This window comes from Astyanax mexicanus, chromosome 22 (genome assembly GCF_023375975.1).
Source record: "Astyanax mexicanus isolate ESR-SI-001 chromosome 22, AstMex3_surface, whole genome shotgun sequence".
Taxonomy (NCBI): domain Eukaryota; kingdom Metazoa; phylum Chordata; class Actinopteri; order Characiformes; family Acestrorhamphidae; genus Astyanax; species Astyanax mexicanus.
The window spans coordinates 23,832,274-23,852,724 of record NC_064429.1 but is presented as its reverse complement, the minus strand read 5'-3'; the positions used below and the strand labels follow the sequence as shown (position 1 = coordinate 23,852,724).

The following is a 20,451-nucleotide window of genomic DNA, read 5'->3' as shown; positions in this document are numbered from 1 at the left end:
ATGAGTGGGTGGATTGAAATTGCTGACGGCTGAATGAATCCATACGCTGATGCTTGGTTAAAAATACTTGTATATTCTACATCTGTACTATTAAGAGAGAAACATTTATATAGTTATTAATGATTTTACAATGCCTTTTAATACTTGAACAAATTTACATAAAATTCTATTTAAATTACATTTATTTTTCTATGGAGGTAAAAGGGACACATAGGTAAGGTAAGGACTGTAAACTCCTTGATATTTTAAATTGAATAACACATTTATGTACCACACTAAGATCCCATAGTATTTTTTTCCATGATTTTTGAAATGTCCCAAGGATGCTGAAGAATGCTGCACTGACCTGTGCGATGTGTGTGTTGACAGAGACAATTCTAGCCGGTCAAATGCTGCCCGTCAAAATCCTTATATCTACTGCACTGTCCACTGTTGGTGGTAATGCCTTCTTTGACGTATTTTTATTAAGTAACTTACAAGGTAACATCTCACAACTTATAAACGTGTGGGCCTTTCCAAGCCACCCCCTGAGAAAACCCTTCATGATCAACATATACAGCTCTTTTAAAAAGTAAGAGACCACTTAAAATTGACTAGTTTCTTTGATTTTACCAAATTGAAAACATCTGGAATATAATCAAGAGGAAGATGGATGATCACAACCATCAAACCAAGCTGAACTGCTTGAATATTTGCACAGGAGTGGCAAAAAGTTATCCAAAAGATAGCCTGCCAATATGCATAAAAACTGTGATTAAAAAAACAGGGTTATTGCACCAAATATTGATTTCTGAACTCTTAAAGCTTTATGAATATAAACGTGTTTTCTTTGCATTATTTGAGGCCTGAAAGATCTGCATCTTTTTTTCCAACCATTTCTTATTGTTATTTTCTGCAAATACATGCTCTAAATGACAATATTTTTCTGGGAATTTGGAAAAAAATTTGTCCGTAGTTAATAGAATAAAACAACAATGTTCATTTTACTCAAACATATACCTATAAATAGCAAAATCCGAGAAAATGATTCAGAAACTGAAGTGGTCTCTTAATTTTTTTCCAGTGCTGTATATTTTATCCAGGTATGGTAAGCACTATTACTGAAGTTCAATGATTACCTGTTTAGCCAAAAAATACATCATATGGGACCTTACTTTGAGCTTCTGTAGGGAGCCGAGCCTGGTAAAACAAAATGGTAAAAACTAACTATATTATGTAAGAAAAATACATAAAATACATATTCAAGGCTGGTTGTACAGATACAAGCTGTTCATGAATTTATCCTGCATGTCTTCAATGTCATCAGTGGTTTCAATGGGCACGCTGGGTAAAGGCATGTACGGTGAATAAGGAGGATCCTCATAGTGATAGGCATATTCCCCATGCAGAGCGTTCCCGTAACCCCCGACAGCTCCGTGCAGGGGCTCGTATACGTTGAGGTAGGGGCTGCTGGGCTGCGGGTGGAAGCAGGGGATTTGGTGTAACAGCAGCCGCTCGGCTCCTGGGCTGGGGATGGGGCTGGTGCAGGGGCTGTGGGGCATGTGGCAGGTCTGCTGGCAGCTGTTCCTCCTGGTGGGTCGATGGAGGTCCAGTTTGGCTATAAGGGGCTTGCCAATGTCCACCTCCCTGGTCCACTGGACCTGCTCTTCCAGAGCTGTGTATTCGGCCTGCAGACACACGGTGAAAACCAGCCTCTCCTGTGGAGTGGAGGATATAGCGGTGTAAAAATGAGAAAATCGCAAATTTCAAAATGCTATATAGACCAGGACTAGCCTTAATCCATATCTGGAAAACTACCCCTAGATTTGTTTAACAAGGTACACATTATGCATTATTGATTAGAACAGTTATTTATTTTTTTACTTTTTTACCTAAGGAATAATCAATACCAAATTCAAGTGTGTGAAATGGCTACAGGAATACAATTTTAAAAAATTTGATTACGTTTTTCAAAGGTTGCCAGATTGACGCACAGTGGCACACGATGAGGAGTGTTACTCTATAGCTAATCCTTAAATATATACACGTTTCTGTGTCCACAATGCCTGTCTCTACTATGCGAGTTGTCGTGATAAATTAGCCAAGTTAAGTAACCTTACTGAAGCTCATTGATCACCTGTTCAGCAGAAAAATAGCCAGCTTGTCCATTTCTATGGCTGCAGAACTCTGTTTGCGTGCTTTTGTCTGCATCTGGCAACCCAGCATGTGGTACTGGGACAGGGCAAATTGTGGTGGGCAGATTCAGAGGTTATATCCCACACAGATTTCCGTGACAAACCGCACAGATCTAATAATAAAAATAAAACACTGGCTGCTACCAGTATCTTAACTTTTTTTCCTTAATATCTCATGATACTTCCCGATCATGTTATGAGTTACTACAGAAATAATATAATCCTTAATGGTCCTTTAACTGGCCTTAAAGTGCAAATATTAACCAGGACAATTTGAGGGTGACTGTTGTTAACTCGTGTAAAATATTGTAAAATATGTTCAGAATCAGATAAAAAAATAAAAATAAATGAATACTGATAAAATAAAAACCCTGTTCAGGCTTAAACCACAGAAGACCTACTTTGAGCTTCTGTAGGGAGCCAAGTCTGGTAAAGAGGCAGTGCTGTGGGAGACTTCCTGACAGCAAGTACGTCCCTGTCTCTTCTGGAGTCTCTCTATTCATCAGTTTAGGATCCAGATCCTGCAGAAACACATCAACAGAAAATCTTAAAATTTAACTGCAAAACCACAAATAGTAAAGATCAAAAAGCATTAATGCAAAATTTTGTTAATATTCTCTTGCATATAATATGATAAACAGAGAAGAACTCACTGAAAGATTGATGAGGTGAGCTTGGCAGGAGGACATCTCTTCAGGCTTCTTCACGATGCTGGTATAGATGACCAGTACGTTAGAGAACTCTGCCGCAAAGCCCATCTTTATCTGCACACCACACTCAAAGTCTAGAGTCATGCTCTCTGGTAGTTCTGAAGTGAAATCAAGAATCAGTGGTTATCATTAGACTGTCATCACTAGGAAAAAAAAACACTATGGTGAGACTGTGCTTACATTCAAATTAAAACACTACACAATCACAATCACAGTTTAATATTATTTTAACACATTTTTTTCTTTTATAGTGTGTGAACATTACCTCATAGATCATGCATGATATTTCAAGGTATATTTAAGAATGTTATCAGATTTGTAACAGAAGTCAATGATCCAGATTGTGATGATAATAATTCCTTTTCTGTATTTTCATAAAATGTATTTTTAAGCAATATGTTTTAAATTAAATGTGTTGAAAATAATTCAATATATATAGTGGCATTAAATACTGCTTAAAGTGCATTTTAGTGTAGTTTTTTTCTAGTAACATTAAGGAATATACAATATGTGAATCAATACGCAAAGTAGTATATTTAAAATGTACTTCATATGTATTAAAAAAGGTGTTTAAAAACACATACTTAAATCTAAATTTGGAGAAGTTATACGACAAAAGCACATTTAAAAAGCACAATTTAATGGTTTAATGTTGTATTTAAATATAGGTTTGTTACAATTAAAATGTATTAAAATTACAATAAGTTGTTCCAAAAAAGCACATTTAGTACGTACTTAAGTACGTATTGATTTTAATGTGAAAAGTATGTACTTTTTCCATGTTAAAGCTCCACTAGGTAGGATACTTATAATCTGTCTTTATCTGGTACTATCTGAACTCACCAGATCTTTTTAGTGAACGGATTCTAATGATTTAGTTCTTCTGCAAGAGCTGCTGTGCCTATCACTTAGAAGTTAGCTTCTGTAAAGAATTAACCAACTCCAAATAGCGGGTTTTTGTAGTTCTTGTAGAACTGTTAGAACTACATTCAGGTCGGAATGCAGGTCGTAGTTCTCGAAAGAGTCGCAGTTCTCGAAAGAGGCGCAGTTCTCGCGAGCAAGTCTGGTTTGAGCTCAGAGGAGCCCGGCACAGACACGAAAGCACCGCTATTCCTCCTATTACACCTCGATGGAGCGCTGCAGTGAGTTTGAAGCTGTAATTTCACTTCTTTAAAAAGTTCAATAATCAAGGAAATTCTACCTAGTGTGCCTTTAAGTATACTTTGAAAAAATATACTTAAACGCACTTTCTTCTTACAATGATTACAATGATTAGAATTACCATGTGCTTTAGCCCACAGCAGGCTGTGTGCCTGGGTCACATCTGAGTAGTCTCCAGGTAAAGGTAGGATGGGGTCAGTCAGAGAACGTCTCTCTGATAGGCTGCTGCGGATCTCAAGAGCCTGCTTCCCTTTAGTGGGGTCAAACTGACCCATATCTACATTACCAACACAAGAGAATATAACAGAAGGTCACAAAACCATAAAAAAGTTAGTGAGTTGTGCAATACAATAGAGTGTGAGTGTGTTGTTAATGGTAATTCATTAAATATGTGCAAAAATTATCCCACCTTCTGCCACTCTGTCCAGGAGCACAGTAATCTTTTCATCTTCTAGGAGGCGCTCTTTCAAAAACTTGATAAACACCCCATTGGTGAGTCCACTGGAGCTCAACTCAAAGGCTTCTGCATCTTGACAGCTGTAGTAGTAAGACATGACGATCAGATATTACTTGGGCTTCCTTACAACAAGACCATGATATACTGAATATACAGCTCTGGAAAACTTTAGAGACCACTTCAGTTTCTGAATCAGTGTCTTTGATTTTGCATGTTTGAGTAAAATGAACATTGTTATTTTATTTTATAAACTACAGACAACATTTCTCTCAAATTCCAAATAAAAGAAATGGCTGAAATTACAAAAAAGGAAATCAATATTTGGTGGAATAACCCTGGTTTTTAATCACAGTTCTCATGCATCTTGCCATGTTCTCCTCTACCAGTTTTACGCACTGCTTTTGGATAACTTTATGTCACTCCTGGCACAAAACTCCAAGCAGTTCAGTCTGGTTTGATGACTTGTGATCATTTATTTTCCTCTTAATTATATTCCAGAGGTTTTTAATTTGGCAAAATCAAAGAAACTCATCATTTTAAGTGGTCTTTTATTTTTTCCAGAGCTGTATATATATATTACTTCGTGAAAGTGAAAACTTAAAGTACAGCACTTACGTGGCATATCCAAACACAATGTTGGCTGTGACCTGAAGCATGACATTTGGCATGTCCTCATCATGAAAGTTTCTGAAATCACATGAACAGTGTTTGTGATGTTGACAGATCATACTTATTGTGTAAAACATTTTGAACAGTAAAACTGTTCAAATTATGTAGTAAACTAAAAATCGACAAAAATGGAGATAAGTGTTTCTCATAGGACATTGATTATATACAGTGAAGTTGAAAAATATTTGCCCCCTATAGATTTATTTTATTCATGCTTTTTTGTCATACTGATATTTTTCCAATTATCAAACAAACTTTAATAAAATAATAAAAAAATTAATTTACGGAAAAAAAATATCCAAACCAATTTAGCCTTGTGTAAAAAAGTTTTTGTAAGTTTAGCCCCACAGTTCCGATTTAACATTTTTTTATATTTTACCATGTCTTCCATAATACCTTTTCCAAGAAGTGGAAAATTAGAAAAACATTATAATCCCATTATTTGGGTCCATCTGCCTGGACATCTTATATACAAAAAAAAAAACGACGAGTTACATTTTCTTTCTACCTTAATATATAGGCCTAAACACCTATATCTTAGACTAGAGTTTGAATGGAGACCAATATAATCATAAAAGCCAAAAAATTATGACCTAATTTGCTGTTAATTCTTGCCAAAAACAACTTTGATCTACCAAGGCCTGAACAAGACTGCTGAATGTGTCATGTGGTGTCTGGAACAAAGACATAAGCAGAAGATTCAAGTTGCAAAGTTAAGCCAATAAATCTCAATTGGATTGAGATCTGGAGAATTCGGAAGGCAAATGAAACACCATGAACTCACCATGAACCATGTTCCTCAAACCATTCCTGATTAATGCAGGTGTTTTGGCCTCTCATGAAGTGAAATTTGTGTAGGCAGATGAAATGCATTAAACTGACACTGACATCAATGGCCAATCAGGTTTTCACAGCATAATATTGCCCAGAGCATCATACTCACTACACCGGCTCGTCTTCATTTTAGCACATTCACCACTTTTGACATGTTCATTGTAGCCATTTTCAATGGAGGACAGAGTAAATACAGACACTCTCATGGGGCTGTGGCTAGACCTTTCTAACCCTGCCAGGGGTGATGCACATTCCTGTGTGTTTTGACACAATTCTGCCATAACAATAATTAGAAAATTTGTCATGAAGGCATTACCAGACACAGTGAACCACCACAGATTCTCTGCCCGAACACGGGTCGGGTCAGGCTCAAGAAAATAGTCTGTGAAGCAGGCATCTGTTTTTTTTTTAATGCTATTTTTATTTTTATATAAAGCTATGCCGTGATTATCAAAATATAGAAAAAGTAACAAATCAATGTTTTAAGAAAAAACATTGCGAAGCATGTGTTAGTCTTCACCCTCCTGCTGTGTTGGGGCATTACTAGTGACAAGGGGAGTCCTAATGAGTGGGATGGGTAACTGGCTGTGCAAAATTGGTGAAAAAAATGGGAAAAATTAGAAATAAAATTATATAATGGAAAAAAAAAAAAAAAACAGTTGCACAAGTGCATTCTCCACTTCTTCGTATCACACACTTAACTTGCAGTGCTGTGCAGCCTTATTACTGTTTTTGTGTTTTTGTACATAGACTATAAGCTCAAAAAAAATTGTTTGTTTAGAAATGATTTTCTATTCTTAGACCATGTTAAATTATATTACATTAGAGGAAAGTCATTCAGACATCAGTCTTGTAGCCTAATTTACCGATGTTTAGGCTGTGGATCATTTTTCACATTGTTCATGTTTTAATCTTTTAAAGATCTGTTCTCTACATTTTTTCTTAAATAACAGATCTTCTTCAGTGTTGCAATGTTAATTAACATAATTCTGAGCAGTTTCACTCATTAAAACATCCCCAAAAATGTTTTTTAAAAGCACAGTTTTGACGCTTTACTTACTCAAAAAATGTCTGATTTAAATCGGGCTCAGGCTCAAAATGAGTGTGTATGGGGTGGATCGGGTCGGGTCGGGTCAGGCCTGGGCTCGGGCAGAATGTGTACGAGTGGATGGTAATGATTGTGACTGGCGGCATCTGGTTAAAACTGTCCACACGCATATCCTTTACCTTCCATTGCACACACTACTATTCCAATGTCCCATGACATTTAACAATATATCAAGTATATCCCAGACTGGGGGCGTTCCATATCGTATCGTACGCGATAATGTCTCCAAAATTTTTGAATATTGTGAACGATATTTTACCCTGAAATATTGTGCCATATCACCCACCCCAAATTATCACATTAGGATACTACTTTTTGCTGTTTTTAGCTAAAGAAAAATTCACACTGTTCTTGTTTCCCATTATATATCTACTAGAGACAGATAATATCTGTCCAGTATCATTTATTTTACTTTAATTCTGGATATATGGAGATATTTGGAGTGCATTATTAGGATCATGACATTCTGTACCAAATTTGATAAAATTCTTGTATTTTTTGTAAATCTCAGTTAAGGATGTGCCATATCATATCATATGCAATAATACAATGTAGTTTTTATTTTGTTGCAATAGTTTATTCTTGAAATAATTTTCATTTTAATTCAGTGTTTTGTTGTATCGCCAAGAGTATCGTTATTGCGAAAATACCATGAACTATCTTGATAATATTTCGATATCGGTATTTATCGCGATAAGAAATGTTTCAATAACGGTGATATCATTGTTGCGCTATATCGATAAGTATTATTTACACAATCAGCCTCCGTATCCAGGCTACGTCAGTGCGCAATGACGTAATCATGGGTCGGCTGCGGACCGCTCTGCATTGCATCTTAACCGAGCGGATCTCAGCCGCGCTCCGCTCCGCACCTAAAATCTCCCGCGATGAAACGAAACCAACCGAAACCGAGCGGATCTCGGCTGCGCTCCGCACCTAGAATCTCCCGCGATAAAGCGAAACCGACCTTAACCGAGCGGATCTTGGCCGCGCTCCGCACCTAGAATGTCTCGCAATAAAAAACGAAACAGACCTTAACCGAGCGGATCTCGGCTGCGCTCCGCACCTAGAATCTCCCGCGATGAAGCGAAACCGACCTTAACCGAGCGGATCTGGGCCGCGCTCCACACCTAGAATCTCCCGCGATAATTCTCGGCTGCGCTCCGGTCCGGTCTGTTCCACCACTTCAAGCAGTTTCACTACACACAATATCTGAGACACTTTTGTAATTTATGTTGTATCTAAGTTATTTAAAGTTGGTAGGTTTGTTTATTTGACGGGGATATCATGTTCCCTTTATATATATGAAGGCTTCTTGCATTCTTTATCCTGGTTGAAGCACTTTTTGTTTTGATCTGTTAAATATGTTTACAAAAGAATAAGAAGCTCTGTCTCTTTTGTAATGTAAAGTTATTTATATTGGTGATATGTATATAGGTTATAGGTTTGTGTTTGACAGAGATGTCATGTTTTTATTTTGCTACATGCCAATAAAAGTGAGCATTAATTTAATTTGAACAATTTTTATTTCTAAAGTTTGTGAGAGGAGGCTTTAAAAACATAAATTAAAAATTAAATTAAAATTTCAAACAGTAGTGTACATATTTCCATTGCAGTTATTCTGAGGCCTTCAAAGTATTTATATCGATATCGAAATTATATCGTATCGACCGAAATTAAGGAATATATCGTGATATAAATTTTGGCCATATCGTCCAGCACTACATATCGCCCACCCTTCCATGCAACCTTAATATATGATAATCAGTGTAATTTTCATCTGTGCATCTGTGTTTTTAATATTTTGGCTTGTCAATTTATGTTTTATAAGCTACATAATTTGTTTTCACAACCTTAACCTAAGTGTAGCTACCTTTTCCTGCACATATCCAGCAGAAAGACATTGAGGCCGGTCTCCTTCTCCTGCATCAGTTTGAGAATGCTCTGCACACACAGGCAGTTCCTAGAGCGGTAGGGGTTCGGAGCATCTACTGGCACCATGAAGCTGTTTCCAAAGTTCTCGTAACCATGTCCAGCGTAGTACAACAAGCCTAAACATAGGAAGAACACGTTTGCACAGTCAGTTCATCTAAGAAGTGAGAAAATAAGAATTGAGGAACTGTTGCTTGAAAGTGAAAAACGGACAGTCAGTTTAGCCTACGACTACTGATCAGCTAACACCGATGGTAAGATATTTATAGAGATTCTAGGGAGCTGTTTTGTAAGTCTAGGCGCATCCTAGTATGTTCACCTTCACAATAACTGCAAACTATAGCTTCCCTTGCTAATGAGCACACATGGAGGGAGGGGAATTTAAAAAAAGAGCAAAATCAAACAGGGAGGTGAGAAAACAAAAGTGTGGACATTTTTGACAGCTATGGAATTGCTATCTCAATTTACTGTATATAAAAGGCAAAAAAAAGTATTGTGCTTGGCTTGAAAGCTTCACAACGCTAAAGCTCACATTACTTTGTGTGAAAGGGCCTTAAAAGTGTTCTCACAGGTTCTGGAAGTGCTAAAAATATTAATTATGTGCGTTTTATTTAATATCTTGCCATTACTGAATTCACTTTAGAAAAAATCTTCATTACTTACCATAAACTCCTTTGTGAAGCAATGAGAGAAACTCCTCCACCGCATTACGCATCTCAGACTCAGTCAGGTCCAGCAGTGAGACCACCTTAAAGTTGAGCTGGCGAAGCAGGTTGGTAAGATCGTATACATCCACCATAGGCGCCTTAAGCTGAGGATGGTTCTGATAGGACAGGTTCCCAATGAGGAGGGCCACTTTGTCTGTAGCTGTGGGATAAACAAAAAAAAACATAACAGCATTAAATTACTTTCTAATGAACTTAAATATTGTATCTTAAAAGTGCATGGATAAGTATTTATTATTATTCTTTATTTTTTTATATTAACAGAATATGCCAAACATTCTCCTAAACTCTGGGAAGTGTAGTTCTGTGCACCATAAAGCTTCTCGAAACTGTTACCTGAAACTGAAACACACAGAACCACAATTACAAAGAAAGTTATTAATAACCACAGAGAAAGTTATGTGGAATTTGTATTTAAGCATAGATGAGAAAAAAAACTCTTACTCTGTCCAAAGGCAATGAAGTCATCTGGAAGAACAAACAAACAAATAAACAAACAAAAGACAAGAAATAAATAAAACAAATTGAAAATAATTAGGACTACATTCACATTTCCACTCTGAATGAATCAGATTTGATTTTCTGCCTTAAATGTTACACAGATCAGATTTATTTCAGGCCTGCATGGACATGTCAAATCGTATCTTTTTTATTTTAATTTGGGTCACTTTGGATTCGTTTGCATTACACTTTTGCATTTATTTTGTCCTAATTTATTTTATTTATTTTTTAAGTTATGTGCAAATATTAAATCTGATTTATGTCACTTGCATATGTTATTTTACCCAATTTATGGACAAGTGGCTTACATTTGAAATTCTTTTTGCCTGTATGCATGCACTTAATGTTTTCAGTTGTCAGCTCCAGTGTTGTACCGGTGTTGTGCCAATATCTGACTCCAGGCCAGAATGCAATTCCCCAATGTGTGCATGTGCATCCAAAGATTATGTTTGTTACTCCTGCTGTATACTCCTTCTATATATATATATATATATAAATACTAATATTTAATGGTTGGTGTGGCACAGTAAATAACACCACTACCTGCCGGAATTGAGACTGGGGTTCAATACCAGGTCTGGGTAACTAGGTTGCGCTACACCAATAAGAGCCCTTGGGCAAGACTCCTAACACTACATTGGCCCAACTCTGGAATAGGAATAACCTTGTAAGTCACTTTTGACAAAAGTGTTAGCCTAATGCCATAAATGTAAATGTAAAATGAAATATGTATAAACATATAATTTATAAACATATCCAATCTAAGTAAAAATGATCTAACATAAATACAGAGGTTTATAACGTGAACGTAGCCCAAGAGGTTTCAATGTCAAATATCACCAGAAAAGCTGTCAGAATGGAGTGAAAAAGAGAAAGACATGATCAGCACCTAAAAATAACATGCCATTAAAAACCAAGGTCGTTCGAAGGTCATGCAACTCTGTATACCGTATTTCTCTCACTATAAGGCGCACCAGATTATGAGATGCATTATGCAACACTAGTAAGTAACTGGGGTGTCACCATGTTTTCCCTCTAATTCAGCAAGTCTTGCTGCTGAGGGTAAGGGTTACCAAGTTTATTAAAGCTAAGCTAGTAGATAATAAATAAAACCATAATTCTTAAAAAACAAATAATAATAATAATAATAATAATAATAATAATAAGTCAAACGAGTGTTGCATGTTAATCTACACAGATTTCTCTCCTGAAAACTGTTTATTTGGGTGAGTAAAGTACTTCCATTTATTTACAGTAAGCTTAGATTTCCAGATTTCCACTAAGGCTGGGTGCAGCAATATTAGCATTAGCTGCTAACCGCTATGCCGACCGACAGCGCTACACTGAGGAACTCTGAGAGTTTTGTAAAGCCAGGGCAATCTTAGGTAGCAGTTCATCACATGTAGCTTGTTTCAACACAGTAAGCATGCAGAGTACAGTCCGATATCCTCACCACAGAACGGCAAAAGTGCTAGTGCTTAGCACGGTTAGCAGCTTATGCTAATACTGCTTCAGCCTCAGTGCTGGAGGTCTAAACTGAAACTCCTGTATACTCCTGTGTGGCTTTAGTGCTCCTTATTACCTGACTGGTAAAATTCATGCATATCGTGTGCCTTTTACTGTGAAAAATACGGTAATTGTTCAGGAAGAAGTGTTGATTTCATTAAAAAAAAAAAAAAAAAAAAATCAAAATTGACTGCATGATTGCATGGACTCATGGTTAAAATATAAAAACTAAAATTGTTTCCAAAGCTATGTAAGTAGCATCAAGGCCCATATTCTGCTAAGACACACCACATGCACACCATGGCATTCAGTTCATGCACATACTGCATTTGTACTGTACAAACTGTCTCTCACCACCATATCTCGCTTTTTCACCACAGGCTCAGGTCTATACAGGCTTTTACTGTAGGTCCCTTGAACCAGTATAAAGGAAAGATGAGATGATGAAAGCAGGTGAATACCAGCATTAAAGCAAAGAAATTCCATTAATGCATCCATTAAACACATGCTTAATTAATTCCACTGGTTTTATACCAATCCAGATTTAGATTTAGATTATCTGTGAAAGAAATTAAAGCCCAGTTCCCATGATTAATCCCAGACGAGCACGAAGAAAGCATGTTTTGTCTTGATGAATACCTTCAGAACATTCAGTTGCCCCTGAAAACTGGAAGGATGTCCTTGGACCTTTTATTTCAGAGCAATGAAATGTGTTTATAGTAGCAGGGTATAGAATCAACACTCACACTAGCCAAACTGTACTGGCTACACTGAAGAAAATAATGCACTTAATTTTAAACATCCTTATCAATTATCGTCTATAATATATCTTCTTTAATATACGGTTATACAATTTATCACTCTGTCACACCTATTGCAGCTCTGCCACAATTGCAATTGCAATTGGAATTGCAAATTATTGTTTGGATTGGAGCAGACAATCTTTTGATTTGTGGCTTAAATATGGATAAAATATATAATATTGTGGCTAGACTTGTCACAATAATTGTCATCAACTTATTGTACAATATAGGGATATAATCTCAATCTAATTTGTTGACTTTAAAAATGGCCATTATGTTTTTCTTAATAAGAACAGCTACTAAACTCTTTTTCTCTGCAGTAAAATAAGTTACTTAATTTATGAAAACTTTAGGGCTTTAGAGACTCCTCCAGGACACTTGGAGAAGCTACCTGTTCACTCTCTACTCCATTTAATATTTCAGATCAGTAACAGGAATCAATCACAAATTTTTTGAAAGCAAGTATGTTTGAAAACATACATTAAAAACCAGACAACCGTATTGAATGAAAAGATATAGATTTTTTTTATGCTACTGTATTTTTGCTATATTAGTAACAAAAAGTGGTTTTAAAAAACAATAACATTGTTTAACGCAATTATATCTGACAATTTGTTATCGTATAAGGCCAAAATGTGTGTATTACAGTTTTAGAGTATTAGTTCTAAAACTGTAAATTGTCGCTGTCCAATGAAAAACAAGTATCTCTATTTTTGTTGATTTTTAGATTACTTCATTATTTCAACAAACCAACTGCCCCTTATACTGTGTTAAGATTTCTTAAGAATTCCTCCAAATTCTATTAGTTTAAATTCATTACCTAAAAATAAACTGTTTTTACATTGACTTCCACTGAAAGTTACGAATGTTTTTTCCCTATCCTGTAAAGTTGCTGTTTTGGAGATACCTGTTTTTCATTGGACAGCAACAAAATTGATAGTTTAATACAGGGGACAACTGGTCACCAGCAAAGTTAGCCTGCTGCCCTACTGAAACATATGGCTGAACCACATCAGTTCAACCTGTTCAATCCACCAGTTACCTACCAGATTATGTGGCTGTGTTTGAGTAGGTAAACTACAAAATATTGCAGGAGTTGTGCATCACTAAATAAATACAATTAATTGATTATTATCATGTCCTGTGGAAGCTAAAGTTTGATCAGCTGACCTGACGGACATGCATTGCATTGTGATTTCTGCCAAAGAAGCTTGTCTGTTTGCATCGACAATTCTAGCCAGATGCCTCTGGTAACGATCATTACCAAGTACTGCACTAGTCACTGTGGGTGATAAAGCATTCTATGACATGTTCCTGATACACACATTTGAGTAAAGCAGCCTTGATTCATCAGCTTTGCCAGTATACAAAGAACTGTTTCAATGAAAATAGAAATGTTATCATACCTACGACAACGTCTACTTCTTTACTCCATGTTCGCTCACTGTTGCAGGAGATTTCGCACCGATATTTTCCCTGGTGCTCAAACGCCAACTCAGAGATCTAGAAATAAAATTACAGGCTCTTCAGTAAGTGCCAAAAAAGTTCTCTCTAGTAGATCTCCTTTGAAGCAGCCCGTTTGTGTGTGTTCTCTACTCATCTCTTACAGTGAACTTTCTCTTGGTAGCATTCTTGAGAGGAATCCCATCTCTGTACCACTGGTAATGTGGCAGAGGTCTTCCCACAGCTCCACACTCCAAATACAGAGCATCTCCCACCAGCAGATTCTGAGGTTTAGGCTGAATCACAACTCTCAGTCTTCCCTCAGAAGAAATTGACATCAATTCTGGAATTAATAAAATATTATATTATATGTGGTACATGCAGGAAGCATTGTAAGGTAAACAGTCTATAAAGAAAAGTATTTTACTGTCATCAACAACACATATAAAGCTCAGGAGACATGTTTAGGATCAGTGGTCATTATGGTTAGTAATGTATCACATAATAATACAACTATAAAGTGTTACATTTTAAAAAGTATTACATTTTACAATTTCATACAAACAAAAGGAATGGTTAGTGGCTTACCATATGTGTGCTGAGGCATAACCAGAACATCCAGCTGAGCCCACTGGCTAAACTCACAGGATTCACCCCAATTCACTCTACAGATATAGAAGCCAGCGTCCTGGAGCTGAACCTTACTTAGCATAAGGTCTGGAGAGGAACTGTTAGGAACCTGGATAAATACATCACCATCATTATTAATATGACTAATAATAAGAATATGTAGAATATGTGGTTTCTTGGACAGGTTTAAAGCCTAGTCCTAAATAAAAACACAGTATATGGCAAGGCTTAATTCATATTTAGTAAACCAGCACTTAAAGATTAATATAAAAGTCAGCATTACTGTACCTCTTCTTTTCCTTTGAACCACTGGTACTGTACAGTAGAGGGTCCAGCAGCATAACAGCTGATGCAAATGGTTTGACCAGCAATTACAGCCACAGACTGAGGCTGGACGATGATTTGAATTCCTGTTAATACCCATTAAATATACTGATAAATAAAAGCTCAACAAGTCACAGCAAAATACACTCATTGTCTAAGAAATAGTTGCAGAAATATTTGCACCCAGAAGGAAGAGTCAGATTGAAGTGCTATATTTGGATATAAGATAATGGTTACACTGATATGGGCAATTCTTGGTCATATTTACTAAGCTACACATAACTCCACATCATGACACCAGGTCTTCTGGACATGTGAGAAAGCAAAGCTGAATCTTGGTGCTCAACACAGTTTCTCCATGCAGTATTTCATTGGTTGTCTCTACCAAGAAACAAAGCAGGACTCTCTGAAGATGAAACACTCAATGACAGTCTTGCATGACTGCCCATAAAGTTTAATTCCTGTCATTTAATTTCTTCTGGGTGCAACTGTTTTTTTTATGATTAGCATAAAGTAGTGCAATTCATTCTAGCACACACCAAGGCTCAATCCCAATTCTTTTTTTGTGCCCATGCCCATTGTTTTCTAGTGTAACCCCTTCTTCTTGGAAGAGAGTCACTAGACGAAGTGGTGAAATCCTCACCCTTAAAATTGAAAATAACTATTAAAACCCAATAAAACCCAATAAAAAAAATCTAGCCGTGTTCAGAAAGTTAGCTGCTGGATAACTAGTTAACTTTAGGGCCTTATTGTATGTCTTCAAAAAAGGGGATAGGGGGATTTTTTTTGCAATATTTTAAATGTAGCTCCAACTCCCCCCCCCCCCCACTTACCTCCTCCAGCCTATCAAGATTGAGGACACCCTATATCTAGGCGTACACATGCAAAACAGAGGAGTAGGGCTAAGTGGAAGAGACAAGGATTGAAATAGGATTGGGCCCAATTGTCTAAAACCGCAACATCAGGTGGATTTCCATCAATATAATGTAATTTAGTGTCATTTTGCAAGTTTGTGGATTAAAGACTTATTTAATAGTTTTAGTCAGTTACAGGACTGTCACAACCATCACACAACAGTGTTAAAGTGTGTGAGTGCAGCGGCAGATGTACCTGATTTAAGGCATTGAATGGCTTCACTGTGACCCATCATCTTCAGGAACTCCACCAGGTGTCCCAGTGTACAGCCTCGATCTCCCATGAGCCTCAGCAGACTGCGGGAGGGGCTGCCTTCCACCTCCAACACCTTCAGAGAGCACATCTCCATGTCATCTAAACTGAAGGGGGAGGGGAGCAGAGGGGTGTGAGAGAGAGCGAGAGAGAGAGAGAGAGAGAGAAAGAGAGAGAGATAAAAGGAGTGAGGGGGTGGGGGGTCAGAGAGACAGAGAGAGAAAGAGAGAAAAAAAAGGTAAGAATGTAACAAAGAGAGAGAGAGAGAGAGAGAGAGAGAGAGAGAGAGACAGTAAGAAAACATGTCAGTGGGAGGTGGAGACAGACATACACTTCCTCCTTCACTGCCAAAAAATTTAAATATATACAGTGAAAAAAAAAAATAACAGTGAGTGAATACAGTGTTTAAAAAACCTCCAGCAGTGCAGTAGAAGAAAGAGAAGTCAGTTCACACTCTTTTCTTTTTAAAAATTTACCAACAGCACTAACACTGATTTACCACCACAAACACTGTAAAACCTCTGTGGTTAGTCTTGAGATCTTACCTCACTCTAAACCGCCGGTCACTGCTGACCGTTTCCCCCAGCTTCCTCCATCCTTTATTATTAGCTCTGTCCAGACACTCGCAGAGCCTCCGTAGCACAGGCTCCTTCAGAGAGTTAATGTTCAGTGAGCCGTCGTGAGAATCTTGAGACATTGCTGAGACTCTGGTTAAAAAGGGTCAGGCTGGAAGAAGTGAATGGGTTCTTCGGGTTTCTTGGTTGTGCTGACAATCTGCTGACCAGCAGCAACATTCAAAGACAGCAGGAAGAGATTTATAGAGAGAAATAAAGAGAAAGAAGTAAATCAGTGGCTGCTGTTTCATGTGTTGTGTTTTATATGCTGTAGATTCATGCTGTATATGAATTAATTAACAGGTTTTAGATAGTTTAGTTACCGGTAGTCACCATGAAAGTATTTCACAGATGAAATTTCATCAGGGCCATGAACGGGCCAATTTAATCTAATTCGGCTGAGTTCTGGTAGTTTTGTGTGCCAAATCGTATAGTACATGATAATATCGTCAACTTTTTTGAATATCATGAACGATATTATATCCTGAAATAACGTGCCATATTACCCCCCACTAATTATAACATCAGGGTACTACTTTTTTGCTGTTTTTAGCAAAAGGAAAAATCACACTGTTCTCATTTTTCTACTATATATTTACTAGAGACAGAATATATCTGTCCAGTATCATTAATTTTACTTTAGTTTTGGATATATAGAGATATATGGATTGTAGTATTAGTATCATGACATTGTGACTCATTGACTTCTGTTACAATCTGATAAAATTCTTGTATTTTTTTAATATTACAGATAGGGGTGTACCATATCATACCATATGCAATATTAAAATTTCATTTTCATTTTGTTCCAGTAGTGTATTTATGTTTTATTTGAATGTTTTGTCATATCGCCAGAATATCGTTATCGCAAAAATACCATGAAATATCATGATACTATTTTAGGGCCATATCGCCCAGCTCTAGAGGCTAGGAAGTCCCTTTGAATATAGCAAACATTAATTTAGATTTTGACCTTTGATAATAAGATGATAATTTGAATCAGGTGTTTTAGAGCAAGGAAGCAAACCCAAAACATGAAAGATAAGAGGAGGTTTACAACAAGAATGTAAGAATCTAGTATTAATCTAGATATTAGGAGCCAAATATATTTCTTTACATATTCTTGCTCATATACACATTTTTATTTATCACCCACTTGTATGCCTCATTGTATTGGACGTGTAACATTATATTAAAGATAATTAAGTAAGTAAATAATCAAAAATAAGATATAAAAAGGTGCATTAATCAAAAAATTTGGTTTGTTGCACGAGGGCAACACTATGCCAGAAGGATTAAAATTTTGGACTAATCTAATATTTCACACCAGATTGTGGGTTCTACTGACAAGCACAGTTAAACAAACTTCCTAAACAATCTTTTATGGGTTCAAACACAGTAGAAACCACTACTTTGAGAAAACCTTCAAGAAAGCTTAAGGTGCTTCAATGAACATTTTTCTTCCAGAAATGTTAAGGTTTCCCCTAAAGCACCCTAAGCGATTTCTCCTCCGTCTCAAACTGAAGACCCCCTAAAAATGTCTCAGGGAAATTAACCCTAGCTACATTTTAACAACACAGGCGTGCTGCAGTGTGCTAACCTGCCTGAGAAGAGCATCAGAGCAAGCTAGCTGTAACTTATATTTTTAGGTTAGAAAAGAGAGAGACAGATTGGCATTTAACTTTAGTCCACATCTCAATATTTAAGCAAACCTGACAAAGAAAGTAACATATATAGAGATAAGTAATAGAGAGAGATGTACCTCAGAGCTGCTCAGAGAAGAGGAAAAAGGTGGAGGAAGAAAAAAAAGAGATGATACATCGCTGTAGTTTCCTTGCTCGGTGGGGAAATCCACTTCACCTCTATAAACATGTCTACGTTTCTTGCTGAGGTCTACTTCCTGATGTGTGTGACTGTGACGAAGGTGTGTGTGTGTGTGCGTGCGTGCGTGTGGAGAGAGAGAGAGAGAGAGAGAGAGAGAGAGAGGGGGGGGAAGAGACAGGGGGAGCGAGAGAGAAAGACAGAGAAAGAGAGAGAGAGGGAGCAAAAGACAGAGCAAGATAGAGGGCACAATGAATGAGAGTGAGTAGGAAGAGAGAGAAAGAAAGAAAAAGAAAGAGGGAGCAAGTGAGAGAAAGAGGAGGAGAGAAAGAGAGACAGAGAATTGCAATAGAGAGAAAGACGGGGAGCGAGAGAGAGAAAGAGAGACAGCGAGAGAGAGGGAGCAAAAGAAAGGAGAGAGAAGGGAGAGAAAAAAAGAGAGAGAGAAAAGCCAGAGAAAAAGAGAGATGCAGAGAGAAATGGGTAGTTCTGCATATTTTATTTCATATACCAGTATCATATCATCGTATCACATTTAGCAGCAGTAACGTATTGTTTAATGCTTTTGAGCATAGGCGTAGGAACCGGGGGGGATGGGTGGGACATGTCCCACCCAATATTAAAAACAGGTGGATTTGTCCCCCCCAAAAATGATATCAGTTCGCTCAGGTCAGCTGTACTATTAATGAGGAGACAGACCGGACCAATCACGGAGCCGGTTCAGGTATTAAGTCACGCCTCTCAGTAGAAACAGCCAATCAGCTTGCTGGTTTTGCGGCGCGCGGAGCAGAGGCAGTTTGCTGTTGGGGAAGCCCCGCCCCCTCGCTGTGAGATTTAGCAGCGGGATCGGGACGCAGCAGCTTCAGCTGATTTTAAAACAGATATGGATATACGGAGATTTTTCTAAAAGAAAGGTAACGATAGGCTAACCACTTCAACTGTGATGTTATGTTTCTGATAGCTGGTTAAAAATACACGTCTCTGAATCAGCACAAAGTTTAAACCCACTGTGATTAATAAACTGCAGCTGTGTTAGTGTGTAAGCTTATCTTTGGAATTAGCTAGATTGGGAGTCAGGGTTAAAGGAAAAAAATAAAATATATATGTAATGTTTCCCTGTACCTGATCAGCTAATCACTTTCATTTTCAAACTGTTTATTCATTTAGGATTACAGGACTTACTGTGAGCTATAATGAACGAAAATTGATTTAACTAACTAGTTATCTAGAAGCTGGATGTAGATGATCGCCAGAATTTTGGTAGTTTGGTAGTTTAAAGCAGTTACTTAACCCCGATCACTGCCCTAAACTAGTGTTTTCCACCTGATCAGCTAATAAACAGTCATTTACTGAGTTTACCTGTTAAAATCCTTTAGCCCCCTATGGAGTCTAAATTAATCATGTATATCCACCAGAGGAAGCTCTAGAATATGCAGAACAGTTTTAATATGCAGTAGAATATATAAGAACAGGGTTGAGAAACACTGCTGTAACGTGACTTCTGCTCATTTGTATTTCACAGTAAGACCACATATCCTGACGTTTATAAAAGTCTCTATGAAACGTAAAGTTACATTCTTTTACATAAAAGGACACCATCTTAAGAAGAGCTCTCAGTAGAAAAAAAATAAAAGTGCAGGAGAAAATGTAAATATACAACAGAATTGACATTGCCAATACATAATAATAATAATAATAATAACAATAATAATAATAATAATAACAATAATAATAATCTGTTATATTATTTTAAATATTAGGTGATAACTCAGACATTTCTTGCATAATTTTTGTAACAACAGTAGCTGTAATGTGGAGTAACATGTTTAGGTTGTAAAATCACCATTTACTAATAATAATTTACTTTTAATT

At 37.0% G+C, this 20,451-nt stretch overlaps 1 protein-coding gene across 4 annotated transcripts; it reads right to left on the bottom strand.

The window, feature by feature from the left end:
- Nucleotides 1-100: 100 nt before the first annotated feature.
- On the bottom strand, nucleotides 101-18,711 carry malt1 (MALT paracaspase 1). 4 transcript variants are annotated; one of them, XM_049470345.1, is made up of 18 exons: nucleotides 18,521-18,711; nucleotides 16,690-16,921; nucleotides 16,088-16,251; nucleotides 14,942-15,063; nucleotides 14,612-14,762; nucleotides 14,188-14,366; nucleotides 13,987-14,083; nucleotides 12,417-12,464; nucleotides 10,215-10,238; nucleotides 10,047-10,112; nucleotides 9,709-9,912; nucleotides 8,987-9,164; nucleotides 5,118-5,189; nucleotides 4,455-4,582; nucleotides 4,167-4,322; nucleotides 2,828-2,982; nucleotides 2,576-2,695; nucleotides 101-1,697 (listed from the first exon to the last, which is right to left on the bottom strand). In XM_049470345.1, the coding sequence occupies exons 2-18, from the start codon at nucleotides 16,839-16,841 to the stop codon at nucleotides 1,242-1,244; spliced, it is 2,472 nt and encodes an 823-aa protein (XP_049326302.1). In that variant the 5' UTR covers nucleotides 16,842-16,921; nucleotides 18,521-18,711; the 3' UTR covers nucleotides 101-1,241. The 4 variants fall into 4 exon arrangements, with proteins under 4 accessions (XP_049326302.1, XP_049326301.1, XP_049326303.1 ...); XM_049470344.1 differs by having other exon boundaries at nucleotides 16,690-16,918; XM_049470346.1 differs by lacking the exon at nucleotides 12,417-12,464 and having other exon boundaries at nucleotides 16,690-16,918.
- Nucleotides 18,712-20,451: the final 1,740 nt, after the last annotated feature.